This window comes from Gracilinanus agilis, chromosome 1 (assembly GCF_016433145.1).
Source record: "Gracilinanus agilis isolate LMUSP501 chromosome 1, AgileGrace, whole genome shotgun sequence".
NCBI lineage: Eukaryota > Metazoa > Chordata > Mammalia > Didelphimorphia > Didelphidae > Gracilinanus > Gracilinanus agilis.
Window position 1 is genome coordinate 229452345 of NC_058130.1, and position 18005 is coordinate 229470349.

The 18005-nt window shown below is 36.2% G+C and overlaps 1 protein-coding gene across 2 annotated transcripts in view; it reads left to right on the forward strand.

Moving 5' to 3' along the window:
• SNX30 (sorting nexin family member 30) overlaps window positions 1–18005 on the forward strand; it is a 201893-nt gene that overhangs the window by 154146 nt on the left and 29742 nt on the right. For both annotated transcript variants that reach the window (XM_044660509.1, XM_044660517.1), the window contains one exon: window positions 443–642. In XM_044660509.1, the coding sequence (XP_044516444.1) occupies window positions 443–642 (200 nt within the window). The remainder of the gene's footprint in view (window positions 1–442; window positions 643–18005) is intronic.

The following is an 18005-nucleotide window of genomic DNA, read 5'->3' on the forward strand; positions in this document are numbered from 1 at the left end:
AATGTGCCAAAGCCTGTGGAACCCTTCTCAGAATAGTGTTCTAAATGCAAAAAAAGGACTTATATCTAACTATAGTTAGAGAACTTATATCTAACTATAGTTAGAGGATAAAACAAGTCCACAGAACACATGTTAAGAACCTTTGTCATTAGAAGGTACTATGACACTGAAAACATGAATTTTGACCCAGGATCTCCAGAATTTATAAACTGGGCAAACCGTTTTCTACTACCAATTACTCTTCTTTCTAAACAAAAAATTATAGCTAATTCTTACAGGTCTGAGGAAGAGTCCATTTTACATCTAGTGAATAAAAGTAGGATTTGCTGTAAACATGATTTTAAAAAACGTTCAACTGTGTCCAGGCTTGGGATTCCTACTTAGGTATAACTGGCAATTACCTTTTAGGGAGACCTTGCTGATTTCATTTTTTCTCTTCTAGAATACCTGGTAGAACTCCGAGAATATGGGCCTGTGTACTCCACGTGGGGTGGCCTCGAGATGGAGCTGGAAGAGCCCCTGGAGGGCGTCTCAGCTTGTATTGGAAACTGTTGTACCGCTCTGGAGGACCTGACTGACGACATGACGGAGGACTTCTTGCCAGTGCTCAGAGAGTACATTTTGTACTCTGAATCCATGAAGGTCAGTTTATTGCACTCTTCTTGTTCATTATCCCCATAAAAAAAAAAAAGAAAGATATTTAAGCATTTGTCAACACGTGATAGGATTCAGAGCTTTGTGACTCGATACTGACAGGAACAGGTAATGTGGAAAAACCAGGCAAGGTGACAATGAATATTAAACCCAGTGCACAAATTAGTGAAGAAATTAGGGCAATTAGTTGGTACAGTGGGTCAGGAAGATCCAAGTTCAGATGTGACTGTAGTCATTTACAAACTGTGTGACCTTGGGCAAGTGACTTAACCCTGTTTTCCTCAGTTTCCTTATCTGTCAAATGTGGTGGAGAAAGAAATGGCAAACTACTCCAGTGTCTTTGCCAAGAAAACCCCAAATGGGTCATGAAGAATCTGACATAACCGAAAAATGGCTCAATGGAGAGTACCAACATTTATGCAGAAACAGATTTTAACAGTGAGAAGGCTGGTGTAGCCAGTGTTGTTGCCTTTTGATATGAGTTAGATTCCTACAGTTAATGTGAAGAAGAATTTTATGGGTAGAGTTTAAGATTTTGAAAGCAGGGTGATGGGTGGCACTTGGCTACAATCACCAATGAGCAAGGTTAGCATGTTGGAGTTTGATGAGAAAATATGGAAGGTAGATAACAAGCATTCATTAAATACTTGTTTGTGCTGGGCAGAGTGCTAAGGGCCAGGCATACAAAAAAGAACACGGGTCTAGCTCTTGAGGAATTAAATAATTGGGGGGGGGGGAGAGACAACATGCAAACAAGCCTACAAAAACATGAACTCAGCTCTTGAGGAGTTAATCATTTAATGGAGGAAGACAACAAGCAAACAATCTATGTGCAAGATAAAGAAAAGACAAATTGGAAATATTTAGTCATGGGAAAGTGCTAGCATTATGGAGGCCTAGGAAAGGCATCTTGAAGAAGGTAGATTTTTAGTTGAGATTTGAAGGAAGGCAGGGAAGCCTGGCAGTGGAGATGAGGAAGGAGAGAATTCTAGGTATGGATGATAGCCCATAAAATGTACAGAGCTGGGAGATGGAATCTCCATGTGAAGAACAACAAAGAGGCCAGGGTCACTAAATTACAATGTACATGTAGGCAAATAAGGTGTAAGTAACCTGGAAAAGGTAGGAAGGGTCAGGTTATGAAGGGCTTTAAAAGCCAAACAGAAAAACATCTTGGATTCAAATTCTGCCTGATTAAAGATGTGATCTCAAATAAGTCACTTGCCTTCTCTATATTTCAGCTTCCTCAGCTCTAAAGAAAGGAACTTATATTTGACTTATAAGACCCTTTCCACCTCTAAAACCTATGTTGGGAAAACCTTATGTTGATGACCAGTATAGAAATATATTTTCCATGATTGCACATATATGACCTGTATCAAATTGCTTACCATCTCAGAGATAGGGGAAGAGGAAAGAGCAAGAAGATTTGGAACTCTAAATTTTAAATATCAAATGCTAAAATTGTTTTTATATGTAATTGGGAGAAAATAAAATAATATTTTTTAAAGTTTCAAAAAACAAACAAAAAGAAAACCTTATGCTGAAAAGTCCATACTTATATAGAATTAAATAGAATGAATTGAAAAAGTCCCCAGACTGTTGGTTCTTTTTAAGTTTGGTGATTGTTTGGGATATTTAATTTTTTTAAATTAAAATAATATTTTTAGTGACAGGTGTCTGCATCATTAGGGACACTGGGCATGGGGAATATGTAGAGAGAAAGAAGAGCTTCTTATTTGAAATGTAATATGGAATAAGACTGACAAGGAAAGTTCAACAAGGGGAAAAAGTATTTTCATGATGGTATCTTGTGAAAAGAATTGGTTTTCAAGTGAAGTCAGTGCTGCTATAGGGAGACAGCATGGCATAATGAACATTGGACTTAGAGTCAGGAGGTCTGGGGTCCTTGTAAGGTCTGTAGACCCCTCAATGGAGTCAGACAATTGAGTAATCTTGACTGAAGATGGAAAGATTTCATGGCCCGAATTCAATTTGGAGAATAAAATTGAAAGCCTCCCTTTTCCAACTTTATTTTTTTGGCAGAAAAACTCCACCTGAGTATCCAAGAACATGTTTGCTGCCAGTCTTCTCTATTTTGGAAAAAAATTTTCCTCAGTCTAACATATATTGGGGATTAGAAAGGAATACATTTCAGTTTACTGTGGAAACTTCAAATCTGTTCACCAGAGCTATATAATTATTTAATATGCACTAGGCAGGGCAGGGAGGAGAGAGTCTTTCTCCAAAACCCACCTCCTCCTGTAGCTTTATCCATTGGCTCACTCTCAGCACATCAAAGAAGAGAGAAACCCATTCTTGGCATAATGGTACTGAAATGTGGTGTCTCATGGATGAAGTGCCTTGGCTTTGCAGCAGGATGAAACCAAGTATGTGTGTTTTTTAAAGAAAAGTTGATACTGTCTGTGACTGTGAATGAAAATGAATTCGACAAAAAAGATTTTCTCTAAATATCTGCTTGCATTTTGTTTTCCTTCACAATTATGGTGAGGTAGACCCATTAACTTTCTGGTCCAGGCCCTTAATATCTATATTTTAGGTAGTCGTTGGGAGGGTAAGTGATTTGCTTAGTATCATGCAGCCAGAGGTTGGAATTGAGTCTAGGTCTTCTAGACATTGAATCCCACTTTGTAGCAATTTCCTACTATTTTTTGAAGCAGCTATGTATGCCAATTATTTTCCTACAATGACTTTTGCAATGATCCCTTTTCCCTTCATTTATATAACCATCATCCTACTTTCTGGCTCACACCCTCTCTCACCTGAACAGTTATAATGGTTTCCTACTTGGTTTTCCCAGTTCTGATTTCTCTTTTCTCCATTTTCTTCTTTATAGAATAATATTCTTAAGTTACCTACTTAGCTATGTCCACACTCCGCTCAAAAATTTTTAATCGTTCCATGTTGCCTATAAGATAAGTGCAAACTCCGTAACCTGATCTTCAAAGCCCTCCGCATTCTGGTGCTGTGCTACCTGTTTCTTGAACTCTCCATTATACCTAAACTGGATGACTCCTAGATGATCTCCGATTTTGATTTGCTCTCTCCTCCGTCCATATAACCTCACAGGAGGAGGATAGTATATATTTTCCAGTGAGCAACTGAAAAAAAATCTTAGATCAGTGTTATTGTTCAGTTCTTTTCAGTTGTGTCTGACTCTTCTTAACCTCATTTGGGGTTTTCTTGGCAAAGATACTGTAGTAGTTTGCTGTTTCCTTCTCCAGCTCATTTTGTAGATGAGAAACCTGAGACATAGGGTTAAGTGACTTGCCCAGGGTCACACAGTTTGTAAGTGTCTGAGGCTAAAGTTGACTCAGGAAGATGAATCTTCCTAACTCTAGGTCCAGCTCTCATTCCACTGTGCCATCCAGCTACCCTGTATCAGTGTAGGGGAGCTCTAATTCTTGCTACCTTGATGAAAGATTAGTGGTTTGCATGCTTGTATTAAAATTTAATTGAAATATCTCTATCTCAGGAACTTTGGTTCTTTCCCCCTCCCCTCGCCCCATGAGGCACATATATTAGGTTTCTTGTTTAACAGTCAGAGTATAGAAAAATATAGGTTAATCATACTGTGAGAATGGCAATTCCTCACAGGGGTTTCTGGCTCGGTGTTGGGCAACCAGGAAGCTATTACTTGTGAGCCCTGAGAAATTCTGAGACACAAACTCACTGCATGCTGAGCATGAAAGCTTTACAAATAAGAATAAACACTTTCCAATTAAGGGACAATCACATCTCTGCAGCCTCTCTCCTCCACAAATGAATCCATACAGAGTCATTCATGAGAACCTCTGGCGAGGTAGGGATACGAGGGTCTTGGAGGAGACTGTGAAATTGCCTAGGAAGGTGCCAATGGTGTGCCAGAAGACAAATACCAAGTTTTTGTGCCTTAAAGACTTGGGTAGTTTCTACTGCTTAAAAAAAATATTGCACTTCTTTTTAGTACTGCCTCCCTCTCTTTCATCCCTTTTAATTGGGGGAAATGATTTAAATTCCTTTTCAAAATAATGTTTGTTGGGGTAGCTAAGTGGCTCAGGGGATAGAGAGCCAGACCTGGAGTCAGGAGGACCTGGGTTCAAATCTGACCTCAGATACTTGTTATAAATAAGATTATATGACTCATCCTTACAGACTGGCCATTGCTCAAAGATTACTTTATGACCCTTCTTAGCCTACTAATAGCTGTGCATTTGATTGTTATAAGAGAAACTGAATATGAGTACATGTGGTTGATTCAGTGTAAATTCAGTGGTGTTGAAGTGGTCAGTACTTTTAAGTGCAGTTCATTATTGGAAATGGCATATTAAATCAGGTCACAGTGGGGGGGAATTCTAACCACATATATACTGTATGTTGCCTGGTATGTACTGGTGCCTTCAGCTGTGTGGCTATGAGTAGAAATTAAAAATGAAGTGTTGATCTTTGATAGGTTGGTAGAAGGGAATGCTGCAAAAAAAGCAGTGATTCTTTTAGAATAAGATATTCAAACATATGTGGCTTACTGAGAGGGCTGTTGGAGAGCTAGCTTGAACCAGCTTCTGAGGGCTGGTAGTTAAGAGCTGGTAGGTATGAGCATTTGCATCTCAGAAAAAACTTCAAATCAAGGCTTACTTTGTTTTGTTGATTGTCTAGATTTAATAAAGTAATGGAGATTAATAATGCATTTTAAAGTTAAAAGTATATCATAAAGGGGGCAGCTGGGTAGCTCAGTGGATTGAGAGCCATGCCTAGAGGTGGGAGGTCCTAGGTTCAAATCTGGCCTCAGACACTTCCCAGCTGTGTGACCCTGGGCAAGTCACTTAACCCCCATTGCCTACCCTTACCACTCTTCCACCTATAAGTCAATACACAGAAGTTAAGGGTTTAAAAAAAAAAAGTATATCATTAAAAAAAAAGTATATCATGTATGTTTTTTCCATGAAACTCATTTTTCTTTTCTTTTTTAGAAAATTTTTCCATGGTTACATGATTCATGTTCTTTCTCTCCCTCTCAAACCCCCCTCTCCCTGTAGCTGACGCGCATTTCCACTGGGTTTTACATGTATCATTGATCAAGACCTATTTCCATATTATTGATAGTTGCACTGGGTTTAGAGTCTACATCCCAAATGTCTGCATCAACCCATGTGTTCAGGCAGTTGTTTTTCTTCTGTGTTTCTACTCCCACAGTTCTTTCTCTGAATGTGGAGAGCGTCTTTTCTCATAAATCCCTCAGAATTGTCCTGGGTCATTGCATTGCTGCTAGTACAGGAGTCCATTACATTCGATTGTACCACAGTGTATCAGTCTCTGTATACAATGTTCTCCTGGTTCTGCTCCTTTCACTCTGCATCAATTCCTGGAGGTCTTTCCAGTTCACATGGAATTCCTCCAGTTTAGTATTCCTTTGAGCACAATAGTATTCCATCACCAGCATATACCACAATTTGTTCAGTCATTCCCCAATTGAAGGGCATACCTTCGTTTTCCGTTTTTTGACACCACAAAGAGCACAGCTATAAATATTTTTCTGCAAATCTTTTTCCCTGTGATCTCTCTGGGTTATAAATCCAGTAGTGATATGGTTGGATCAAAGGGCAGATAGTCTTTTATAGCCCATTGGGCATAGTTCCAAATTGCCATCCAGAATGGTTGGATCAATTCACAACCAGGGAGTTGTTTTTAAAAAATATATTTTATTTGTTTTAATTGGCCAAAATCGGCCTTTCAGAATTCATTATAAATATGTTTAGTCAATCTAAATACATTGACTGTGTCCAAAAAAAGTTGACTTATTTTGTAGTCTGAGTCTTTTACGTCTCTATCTGGTGTTGGAGAGCATGTTTCATCATTAATCTTCTGGAATTGCTGTTGGTCCTTACACTGATAAGAATTCAGCACCTAGTATTCTATTACTATATATACTTTTTTATCATTTCTCCAATTAATGGTACCCCCTCAGATTTCCATTCTTTGACTTTTCAAAAAGAAGTATAAATATTTTTGTACATTGTTAATATTTGTTTTGCTTAGAACTGCTTCCTTATTCTATCCTCTCAAATTCCCCTGCTTTTCTCTCCTTTCCCTCCTATTTCCTTGTTGACTGCAGTGTAATATGTATACCCAGCTTTGTGTGTATGTATGTGCATATATGTTCTTTTGACTAATTTAGATGAATGAGGTTGAAGTCTCCCCTTTCCCTTGTTTATATAAATGTCTACTTCAGCACCTTGTGGTATTTTTCCCTAATCTTCCTTTTCTTTTTCCTTCCTTCTCCCCTCTTTTCTTCTTTTTACATTCTTATCTCAAGATCAAGGCATAAGACTACTCCTAGGCTTTGTCTATTTGGACAATTTCCTCATTACTTCCTGATAATATTTGGGGTTGGAGGGATACACACACACACACACACACACACACACACACACACACACACACATACACACACACACGCAATCTCTCCATATTTGACCTTTAGTAGTTTATTCTTGTATAATCCTTTATCATTCTTCATTCATGTTTACTTTTTATGTTTCTCTTTGCTCCTTTGTTTGAACTTCAAAGTTTCTACACTGATCTGGTCTTTTCATCAGGAATGCTTGGAAATCCTCAATTTATTAAAAATCTATTTTTTTCCTTTGTAACATTATGCTCAGTTTTACTGGGTAAGTTATTCTTGACTGAAAGCCCATATCCTTTGCTTTCTGATATAACATATCCCAAGTTCCTTTTCCTTTAATGGAGTTCCTAAATGATGGCTTTAACGGAGTTGCATAGTGGTGGCTGCTAAATAGTGTATGATTTTGACTGTGGCTCCTTAGGATTTGAATTCTTTCTAGCTGCTTGCATTATTTTCTCTTTGACCAGGAAAGTCTAGATTTTGACTATAATATTCCTGCAAGTTTTTAATTTGGGGTCTCTTTCAGTAGGTACTGGTGGGTTCTTTCTATTTTCACTTCACTTTGTGGTTCTTTTTTTTCCTTCTTTTTTTCCTATATTTTTTCTTTTTTAGAAAAATTTTCCATGGTTACATGATTCATGTTCTTACTTTCCCCTTCACCCCGCCAAACACCCCCCCCCATAGCCAAAGCACATTTCCACTGGTTTTAACATGTGTCATCTATCAATACCTATTTCCATATTATTGATAGTTGCATTGGGATGGTCGTTTTGAATCTACATCCCCAATCATGTCCTCATCAACCCATGTGTTCAAGCAGTTGTTTTTCTTCTGTTTCCACTCCTGTAATTCTTCCTCTGAATGTGGGTAGCATTCTTTTCCATAAATCCCTCAGAATTGTCCTGGGTCATGGCATTGCTGCTAGTACAGAAGTCCATTACATTTGATTTTACCACAGTGTATTGGTCTCTGTGTACAGTGTTCTTCTGGTTCTGCTCCTTTCACTCTGCATCAATTCCTAGAGGTCTTTCCAGTTCACATGGAATTCCTCCAGTTTGTTATTCCTTTGAGCATAATAGTATTCCATCACCAGCATATACCACAATTTGTTCAGCCATTCCCCAATTGAAGGGCATACTCATTTTCCAGTTTTTTTGCTACCACAAAAAGTGCGGCTATAAATATTTTTGTATAAGTCTTTTTATCTATGATCTCTTTGGGGTACAAACCCAGCAATGCTATGACTGCCCTTCGATTGAAGGGCAGGCAGTCTTTTAACACTCTTTGGGCATAGTTCCAAATTGCCATCCAGAGAAGTTGGATCAGTTCACAACTCCACCAGCAATGCATTAATGTCCCAATTTTGCCACAACCCCTCCAGCATTCATTACTCTCCCCTGCTGTCATTTTAGCCAATCTGCTAGGTGTGAGATGATACCTCAGAATTGTTTTGATTTGCATTTCTCTAGTTATTAGAGATTTAGAACACTTTCTCATGTGTTTATTGATACTTTTGATTTCTTTATCTGAAAATTGCCTATTCATGTCCCTTGCCCATTTATCAATTGGGGAATGGCTTGATTTCTTTGTACAATTGATTTAAATACTTATATATTTGACCTCTGTCAGAATTTTTTGTTATAAAGATTTTTCTCAGTTTGTTGTTTCCCTTCAGATTTTGGTTGCATTGGTTTTGTTTGTACAAAAACTTTTAAATTTAATATAATCAAAATTATTTATTTTACATTTTGTAATTTTTCTAACTCTTGCTTGGTTTTAAAGTCTTTCCTTTCCCAGAGATCTGACAAGTATACTATTATGTATTCATTTAATTTACTTAGAGTTTCCTTCTTTATATTCAAGTCATTTACCCATTCTGAATTTATCTTGGTGTAGGATGGAGATGTTGACCTAAACCTAATAACTCCCATATTGTTTTCCAATTTTCCCAGCAGTTTTTGTCAAATAGTGGATTTTTGTCCCAAAAGCTGGGCTCTTGTGTTTATCATAGACTGTCTTGCTGAGGTCACTTACCCAAGTCTATTCCACTGATCCTCCCTTCTGTCTCTTAGCCAATACCATATTGTTTTGATGACCACTGCTTTATAGTATAGTTTAATATCTGGTACTGCTAGGCTACCTTCCTTCATGTTTTTTTTTATTATTTCCCTTGATATTCTTGATCTTTTGTTCTTCCAAATGAACTTTGTTATAGTTTTTTCTAATTCAGTAAAATACAAATTATTTGATATAATAAGCAAAGAAGGAGTCCTACCCAATTCCTTATATGACACAAATATGGTACTGATTCCAAAGCCAGGTAGATCAAAAACAGAGAAAGAAAACTACAGACCAATCTCCCTAATGAACATAGATGCAAAAATCTTAAATAGAATACTAGCAAAAAGACTCCAGCAAGTGATCAAGAGGGTTATCCATCATGATTAAGTGGGATTTATACCATCCTTATTCAAGGATGGTTCAACATGAGGAAATGCATCCACATAATTGAATATATCAACAATCTAACAAACAAAAATCACATGATTATCTCAATAGATGCTGAAAAGGCCTTTGACAAAATACAATACCCATTCCTATTGAAAACACTAGAAAGTATAGGAATAGGAGGACCTTTCCTAAAAATAATAAACAGTATATATATATAAAACCATCAACAAGCATCATATGCGATGGGGATAAATAAGAAGCCTTCCCAGTAAGATGAGGCGTGAAACAAGGATGCCCATTGTCACCTCTATTATTTAACATTGTACTAGGAACATTAGCAGTAGCAATTAGAGAAGAAAAAGTAATTGAAGGTATTAAAATAGGCAATGAGGAGACTAAGCTATCACTCTTTGCAGATGATATGATGGGATAAAAAAATCCCAGAGAATCAACTAAAAAAACTAGTAGAAATAATCAACAACTTTAGCAAAGTTTCAGGATACAAAATAAATGCACATAAATCATCAGCATTTCTATATATTTCCAACACATCCCAGCAGCAAGAGGTAGAAAGAGAAACACCATTTAAAATCACCCTAGACAATATAAAATACTTAGGAATCTATCTACCAAAACAAACAGGAATTATACGAATACAACTACAAAACACTTTCCAAACAATTAAAACTAGATCTAAACAATTGGAAAAACATTGAGTGCTCATGGGTAGGATGAGCTAACATAATAAAAATGACCATTTATTTACTTATTTAGTGCCATTCCTATCACTTTGTGGTTCTAAGAAATCTAGTTAGGTTTCTTTTAAGATTTCTTGAAATATGACATCTAGGTTATGTTTTTGATAATTCCTGTCAGATACTGCAATAATTTTAAATTTTTTCCCTCTCACTTTGTTTTCTAGGACAGTTGGTTTTCCTTTTTTCTGTGAGATACTTTACATTTTTTCCCATTTTTCAGCCTTTTATTTTATTAACATTTATTATTACTAACATTTCTTGTTATCTTTGGAATTGATGGATTTTATTTGGTTCATTTAAATTTTTAAGGAGTTTATTGCTTGGAAAAGTTTTAAAGTGCCCCTTGTGCCAAACTTTTAATCCCCTTCTCAGTTCTTTCTTCCATAGTCTCATTTCTTTTTCAATTTTTTTCCTCAAGCATGCTTATTTCATTTATTAAAACGTTTAGAACTCTTAAAGATTCATCTTTTCGAAGAATTCTAGTTGACTTTGTGTCCAAGCTATGCTTTTCTTTGTGGCATTGCTGATAGATGTTTTAGAGTCATTCTCTTCTATGCTTGAATTTTGAACATTCTTCCTTAATTCATTATGGTAAAGTTTCTTTTTCGGTTTGCCTATTCTTCTAGCCCAATTCCTAACTTGAGATTTGATGTTAAGGATAGATAGACTCTGCAGCACTTCTGAAGAGAAAGTCTGGACTGGGATATTGCTGCTTTCTTGGAATATTGAATATTGTGTTATATCAGGATCTCAGAGGCAACCTGGGGATCTGCAAGCCTTCAGTACTCCTAAAATAGTATAGGCAAAGTTTGTTTCCCCTGCTGGGCTGAGCTTTGTGGATGGGAACTCATATTGAACTACATTGCTTCTTGGTATTCTGTCATCTTGGTTCTTCCTTACTTATGATCATTCAAAGACCACTGACAGCAAGAAGGCTTAGCAATCACAACTGTATATTCTTTCAGTATCCTAGTCATTTGTCATCTTTCCTTTTCAGTCCAAAAATCTTTCTTTGGCAGAGGAAAAAAAATATTGGACAGCTCTGCCTTCTCTTTGTATCTACCCTAAGCTGTGGTTCCATTGCTATTTTAATCCTCTACTTTACCCTAGTATAGCTTTTTAAAAACTATTTTTTGTCTGTAGCTTTCCTTGCCAGATTCAGTTCATTTTGAACATTTTGACTTTCTAAAATTGTTCTATTGTCTGAATGTCTCTTGAAAACCTGAGTTTTTTAATTAAATATTTTTTAATTAAAAATCTTTTTTTTCCTTCTTCCCATCTTCTCCCATTAAGAAAAAAATCCTTGTAATCAGAGAAAAACAATCCTCACATTGACCAGAACTGAAAAATATTTCCTTTTCTGTACTGCTGAGTCTTCCTAGTTCTATATCAGGAAGTAGATGACATTCCTCATTCTTGGTACTCTAATAACCATGTTTGATTATTATGTTGATCAGAGTTATTAAGTCTTTTTTTGTATTTGCAGATATTTATTGTATATAATATTTGCATATATTATCCTCATTAGATCTTTATAATTTTGTGAAGGAGGTTCTGTTTTTCATATATTTTACACATGGGGAAACTGAGGCTAAGACAGATTCAATGACTGTTCTAGGGACATAGAGCTAGTAAGCACCCAAGGTAGGTTTTGAACCCATGTCTTTTCGACTCCAAGTCCAGTCTTCCATTAATTTTTTAAACCCTTACTTTCTTTTTTTTTATTATTAGACATTTATTAATATTCGTTTTTAACCTGTTTACATACTTTATGTCCCTACTTTCCCCTTCACCCCCCGCTCTCCCCCCACCTATGGCCAATGCACATTTCCACTGGTTGTAACATGTGTCCTTGTTCAGAGTCTATTTCCCATTCATGTCCGCCTCAGCCCATGCATTCAAGCAATTGTTTATCTTATATGTTTCCTCTCCTGCAGTCCTTCCTCTGAATGTGGGTAGCATCTTTACCATAAATCCCTCAGAGGTTATTAAGTCTTCCATAGTTATTTGTCTTAACAATATTTTTGTTACTCGTCTTCAATACCTACAAGTCACCCCAGGTTTTTCTGAAACCATCTTTTAGCCATTTCTTATGGCACAAGTAGTATTGTCACATTCATCCTCCATCATTTGTTCAGCCATTTCCCAACTGATGAGCAACTTCTTAGTTTCTAGTTCTTTGCCAATACTGGGGAAAAAAAGAGCTACTCTGAATGTTTTACACATGGGTACTTTTTGTTTTTCTTTGATCTCTTTGGAGGTGAAAGCTGAAAAGTGGTATTACTGGATCAAAGCATATGCATAGTTGAGTACCCTTGAGGGCAGAGTTCCAAATTGCTTTCTGGAATGGCTGGACCAATTCAGAGCTCTACCAATAGTGTATTACTGTGCCTGTTTTCATCTACCCCTTCATCGTTTGTCATTTTTGCTTTTTTGGTCAATTTTGCCAGGCATGAAGAACAATTGTTTTAAATGGCATTTCTAACATTAAGTGACTTGGAGCAAAAAATCAATTTCTTGATAATTCTCTGTGTGTTTTTAGATGATGCTTCCTCCCCCCCCCCCTTATCTAACTTGTTTCTTTTTGTGTCTTCAGAATCTCCTTCATGAGAGGTTTCAGGGAAAATTTTAGTTCTAGAATCCTAACTACCTTTTTAACTATTTGAAATCTACTCTTTCAAAGTCTAAAGCATGGTTAGACTATGCCTAAATTTTCTTCCTTTCCTGTCACCAGTGTGATTGAGTGATCATATCTAGTCTTTCATGGTTCCCATGATTTCCACTCTTCCAATACCAGTTTTTATTTTTACAAAGATTCAAATCTAGAATAGAACTTGGTTTATTTTTTTTGTTCCTGACACATGCTTCATACATGTTTGACTGAAGGATCAAAGCAAGTAAAAGAGTTATTAGCTACTCTACTTTTAGTCAAGAGAGCACTAGCAAACATCCAGCTAACACTACCATATCTTGACTCCATGCCAATCTTGGATTATGTCTCCTAAATTCCTCATACATTTCATTTTCCATTCGAGATGGTTTCTGGTATACTCTGATGACAGAATTTGTTTTTGTTTCTAGCTCCATAGATCCTCACCTGAAAACCTACCATGCTTCTACTTGTCTTGAATTTTCTCGTATAAGTAGATTTTTCTTAATATTTAGGATGTTCCAAAAGTTTGGTGTAATTTTCAGTTATTAAAACTCTTAGACTTTTGGGATACCTTGCATTAAGCTTTATTCAATACTTGGTATAATTGGATTTCTCCACTCCCTACTTCTCAACTTTTTTTTAAACTTATCCTACTTCCAAAGTCATATTCCAGTCAGGGGTGTCTTCCCTTCAAGCCTTGATGAGAGCTGTGAGGTCAGATTTGCCTCTTTTGCCCCTTTCTTTAATTCAGAGATCCCAATGCAAGGGAGATCAAAGGGAACTAATTGATCTCTTTCAAGGGAAAAAATATAGTCAGCTTTCTCTGATTTACATTCATTTTCCTTTAGAAAGAAAATATGGCAAACAAGGAAAACCCAAAGCAGTGCAATTCTGTGAGAAGGAAACCTATGTGTGGCTTTTGGTTTGAAATGATTTATAGTGCTTTTTGTTTTTTTATCACAGTCTCATCCAGTTGTATCTGCCTTTCCTTCCCCAATCTCTCACGAGCCTTTCCTTTAGCCTTTTTTTTTTTTTTTGGGTAAGGATAGACAATGGAGGAAATGCAGTGACTAATTTGACAATGTATGAAACCTTGAATAAAGTAGTTTTGTAGTAAATATTTAGTAGAGGGAGACCTCCCACTTTTGCCACTTAATACTCTTGTGTAAACATCATAATTATAACCTCTTGGTGAATGTTGTTTATATTATAAAGCCTTTTTGAAGACTGTTATTAACATTTCATTTCTCAAGGAAGTGTAGGTGGTGAGATATATGAGATTTATATAGCCTCTTTAAATAGTGAATTATGTTCTGATCTAAAAAGAAGTGTGTGTGACACACACACACATATATGCTTTGGGGTGAGAATTGTGGGTAGGGGATGCCACAGGGGATGAGCATGAAGGAAGGAATAAAGCATTTTTTAAGTGTTTACTTTGTGAAAAGCATTGGGATTACAAAAAGAAAAGTTCTTCACTTCCTTCTCTCAAAGAGCTCAATCCTCCTTCATAACCTGGTTTGAAGGTTATGCAACATTGCATACCTCTATTCCCTCACCTCTCTATGAAGAACTTATTGGTTCATCCTCTGTACTCTGGTTTATATGTAATTAAATTTATAATAGTGTTTTTATTTATATTATCATAGTTGTGTCATTTTTCTCTTGTTCTGCTTTATTCACTGTATCAGAGGACCCTTACTACACCTATTTGTATGCTCATATTTATTGTTTGTATAATGTAAGAATATTCCATTCATTTATCTTAGTTTTGGACACCTGCTTTGTTTCCACTTTTTTTTTACTGCCACAAAATTGTGATTTTTAACAATATATTTAATTTTCCCCCATTACATGTAAAAACAATTTTAACATGTTAAAACAATTGAGTCTCATTCCTTCCCTCTCCTCCCTTTTCACTGAGATACATACAATCTGATATAGAATCTAAAGTAATCATGTAAAATATTTCCCATTATAAACTTTTCATGGAAGAAAACTCAAACAAAAAATGTTGAGAAAGAAATTGAAAAAAAAATGTATTCTTTGGTCTGGATTCAGACTCCATCACTTCTTTCCCTGGAAGTAGATGGCTTTTTAAAATTATTTTAATCATGAGACCTCTGGGATTGTTTTGGATCATTATATTGCTGAGAATTTCTGAGTTCACAATTGTTCATTGTTCAATATTGCTGTTACTGTGTGATATGATTTGGTTCTACTTACTTCACTCTACATCAGTTGATGTAAGTCTTTCTAGGTTTTTCTGAAATCCTTCTGCTTATCATTTCTTAAAACCAATAGTATTCCATAATAATCGTATACCATGACTTACTCTGCCATTCCCCAATTGTTGGATATCCCTTCTCTTTCCAATTCTTTGCCACCACAAAAAGAGCTTTTAGACATATGTGTTCTCTTCCTTTTTTGTCTCTTTGGGATACAGAACTAGTAATGGTATTGCTAGATTAAAGGGTATGTATTGTTTTATAGCTCTTTGGGTATAGGTCCAAATTGGTCTCCAAAATAGTTGGATTAGTTTACAATTCAGCCAACAGTGCATTGATGTCTCAAAAAAAAAACAACAATCCTGTAATTTTGATGTACATTGGCATTATGTCTTTGACCTCTTTGGGGTATATACCTATTGTTGGAGATCACTTTGTCAAAGGACATAGAACCTTGTAGTAACTTTTCTCACATAATTCCAAATTTTTTCTAGAGGGGTTGGCCCAATTCACAACTTTATCCTAAGGGCATTAATGCTAAGCTCATGACAAGGACTTAATAAATGCTTGTTCTTTGAGTGTACAGTGGCAGTATTTCTGACCAATCATAGAGATCAGTGATGCAGATTTTCTAGGGTAAAAGGTAGATCCTCATCATGAGACAGTGTTTGGACAGATAGGCAAAAATTCTAGTTTTTGTTTTTACTTTAGCTTTTTATAAACAATCTTTTTTTAAAAAGCTTTTGAAGTGACAGGATAAAACTCTTGTTAGCCCTGGGCATTGAGAATGAGCTTTGTGGTTGATACGGAGGGACAGGGTGTGAGAGAAACCAGCTTACCATCAATTATTGATGATGGGTCTAATATCCAAGATATATAGGCAACTTACATGAATATTTAAGTCTGAAAGCCATTCTCCAATAGATAACTGGATAAGTTCCCCAATAGACATGAGCAAACAGTTCTCAAAAGAATAGTTCTACAAACTATGAATAGCTAGATAGTTGATAGTCATAGTTAAACACTGTGAATCCAGATCACTAATAATAAGAAAAATGCAAATAAAAATTACAGATGTCACCTCTACTCATTAGATATTTAAAAGTGACAGAACATGGCAAACAGTTGATGTTGGAGGAAATACAGGAACATTGATGCACTATTGGAGTTATAGATTAATCCAGTCTTTCTGGAAAGAAATTTGGAACTGTGTTAACAAATCTAAAATGTTTGAACTCTTTGACCCAGAGGTTCCAATGCAAGGAAATATGCTAAGGTGGTTAAAGAGGAGAAGGAAAATTCCGATCATATATATCAAAATCAAAAGCACTTTTTGTAGCAGCAAAGGACTTAGAAACAAAGTCCATAACCTGTTAACTAGGGAATGACTAAACAAGTTTTAGTACATGCATATAATAGAATATTATACTGTAAGAATACATATGAAAAATACAAGGGTGACTTGAATGAACTAGTGCAAAATAAAGTAAGGTGAAACGGGAAAATGGCATTCATAATGATGACCACTGTGTAGAGCAGCTAGGGGGTGCAATAGATAGAATGTTTTGTTTGGAGTCAGAAAGATTCATCTTGCTGAGTTCAAATTCAGCCTCAGACACACTTAATCGTTGGGGGACTCTGGCCAGGTTATTAATCCTGCTTGCCTTCATTTTCTCATTTGCACAATGAGTTGGAGAAAGAAATGGGAAACCACTGCAGTATCTCTTCCAAGAAAGTAAGAGTCAGATGCAACTGAAACAACTGAACAATAACAACAGTAGTATACATGGAAATAACAGCATTAACAAAACAAAACCAGATACTGACAGAAAATTACGACTAAACATGGCCCCAAAGAAGAGATATGAGAATCCACCCCTCTCCTTCCTTTGAAGAAGAGTAGTCTAGGAGTATGGAATGATACATGTCAGACTTGGTGGTTTCTTTAGTTTTTATGAACTAGGTTTTCTTCCCCTTTCTAAATTTTGTTTTATATAAGGGATAGGAAGCGGGGAAAGTCACACTGGGAAATGTAAGTGATGCAAAAAGGAGTATAAAAATTTTTTCGAAAGGAAAAAAATAAAATAATATAGGGGAATAGGGCAAGTAAGAAAAAGAGCTATTTTCATGAGCATTGCACTGAGAGTCAGGAGACTTATTTAGTGATTCCCCAGTTAACAGGTTATTGACTTTGTTTCCAGTCTTTAGCTACTACAAAAAGTGCTTTTGTATTTGATATATATAATTAGAAATCCCATCTCTCCAAGGGAAAGGGATAGGAATGAGCATTTATTAAATGCTTCCTATGTGCCAGGCACTGTACAAATATTATCTCATTTGATCTCTGCCTCCTGCCTGTGGTGAACATAGTTTTAAGTCACTTCTCTGAGACTAGGTTTCCTCCACAGTAAAAACAGAACACTAATACCTGTCATCTTCACTTCACAGAATTGTTATAATGACTAAATAATTTAGTAAGTGCCTCGATATTCTTTCAGAGTTGTGTGTCAAGAGACATCAGTGAGCCTGACCTCTAAAGTTACTTTGAATAAATTCAGCCTGAGTCTAGAAGAGACTTGGAGAAGTTCAGGTTCTGCCAGTATTGATCACTCATTGTGGAGGGGAGAGAGATGGTCATGTTGCTGCCTCAGGTCCAAGGGCTAATTAGGACTTTGAAGTCCTACTCTGACTTTTTTGTTTTTTTTACTGCAGTTCTCCTCTCTCTTCTCCAGAGTGCCAAGGACCTGAAGTCCAACTTGCTTTTAGAATAAGGGGGTTAAGGAAAAAATTCACAGCTGGAAGCATTCTATATGGTATAATGGATAGAATACTACTGGGTTTGAATTCCTTCTCAGACA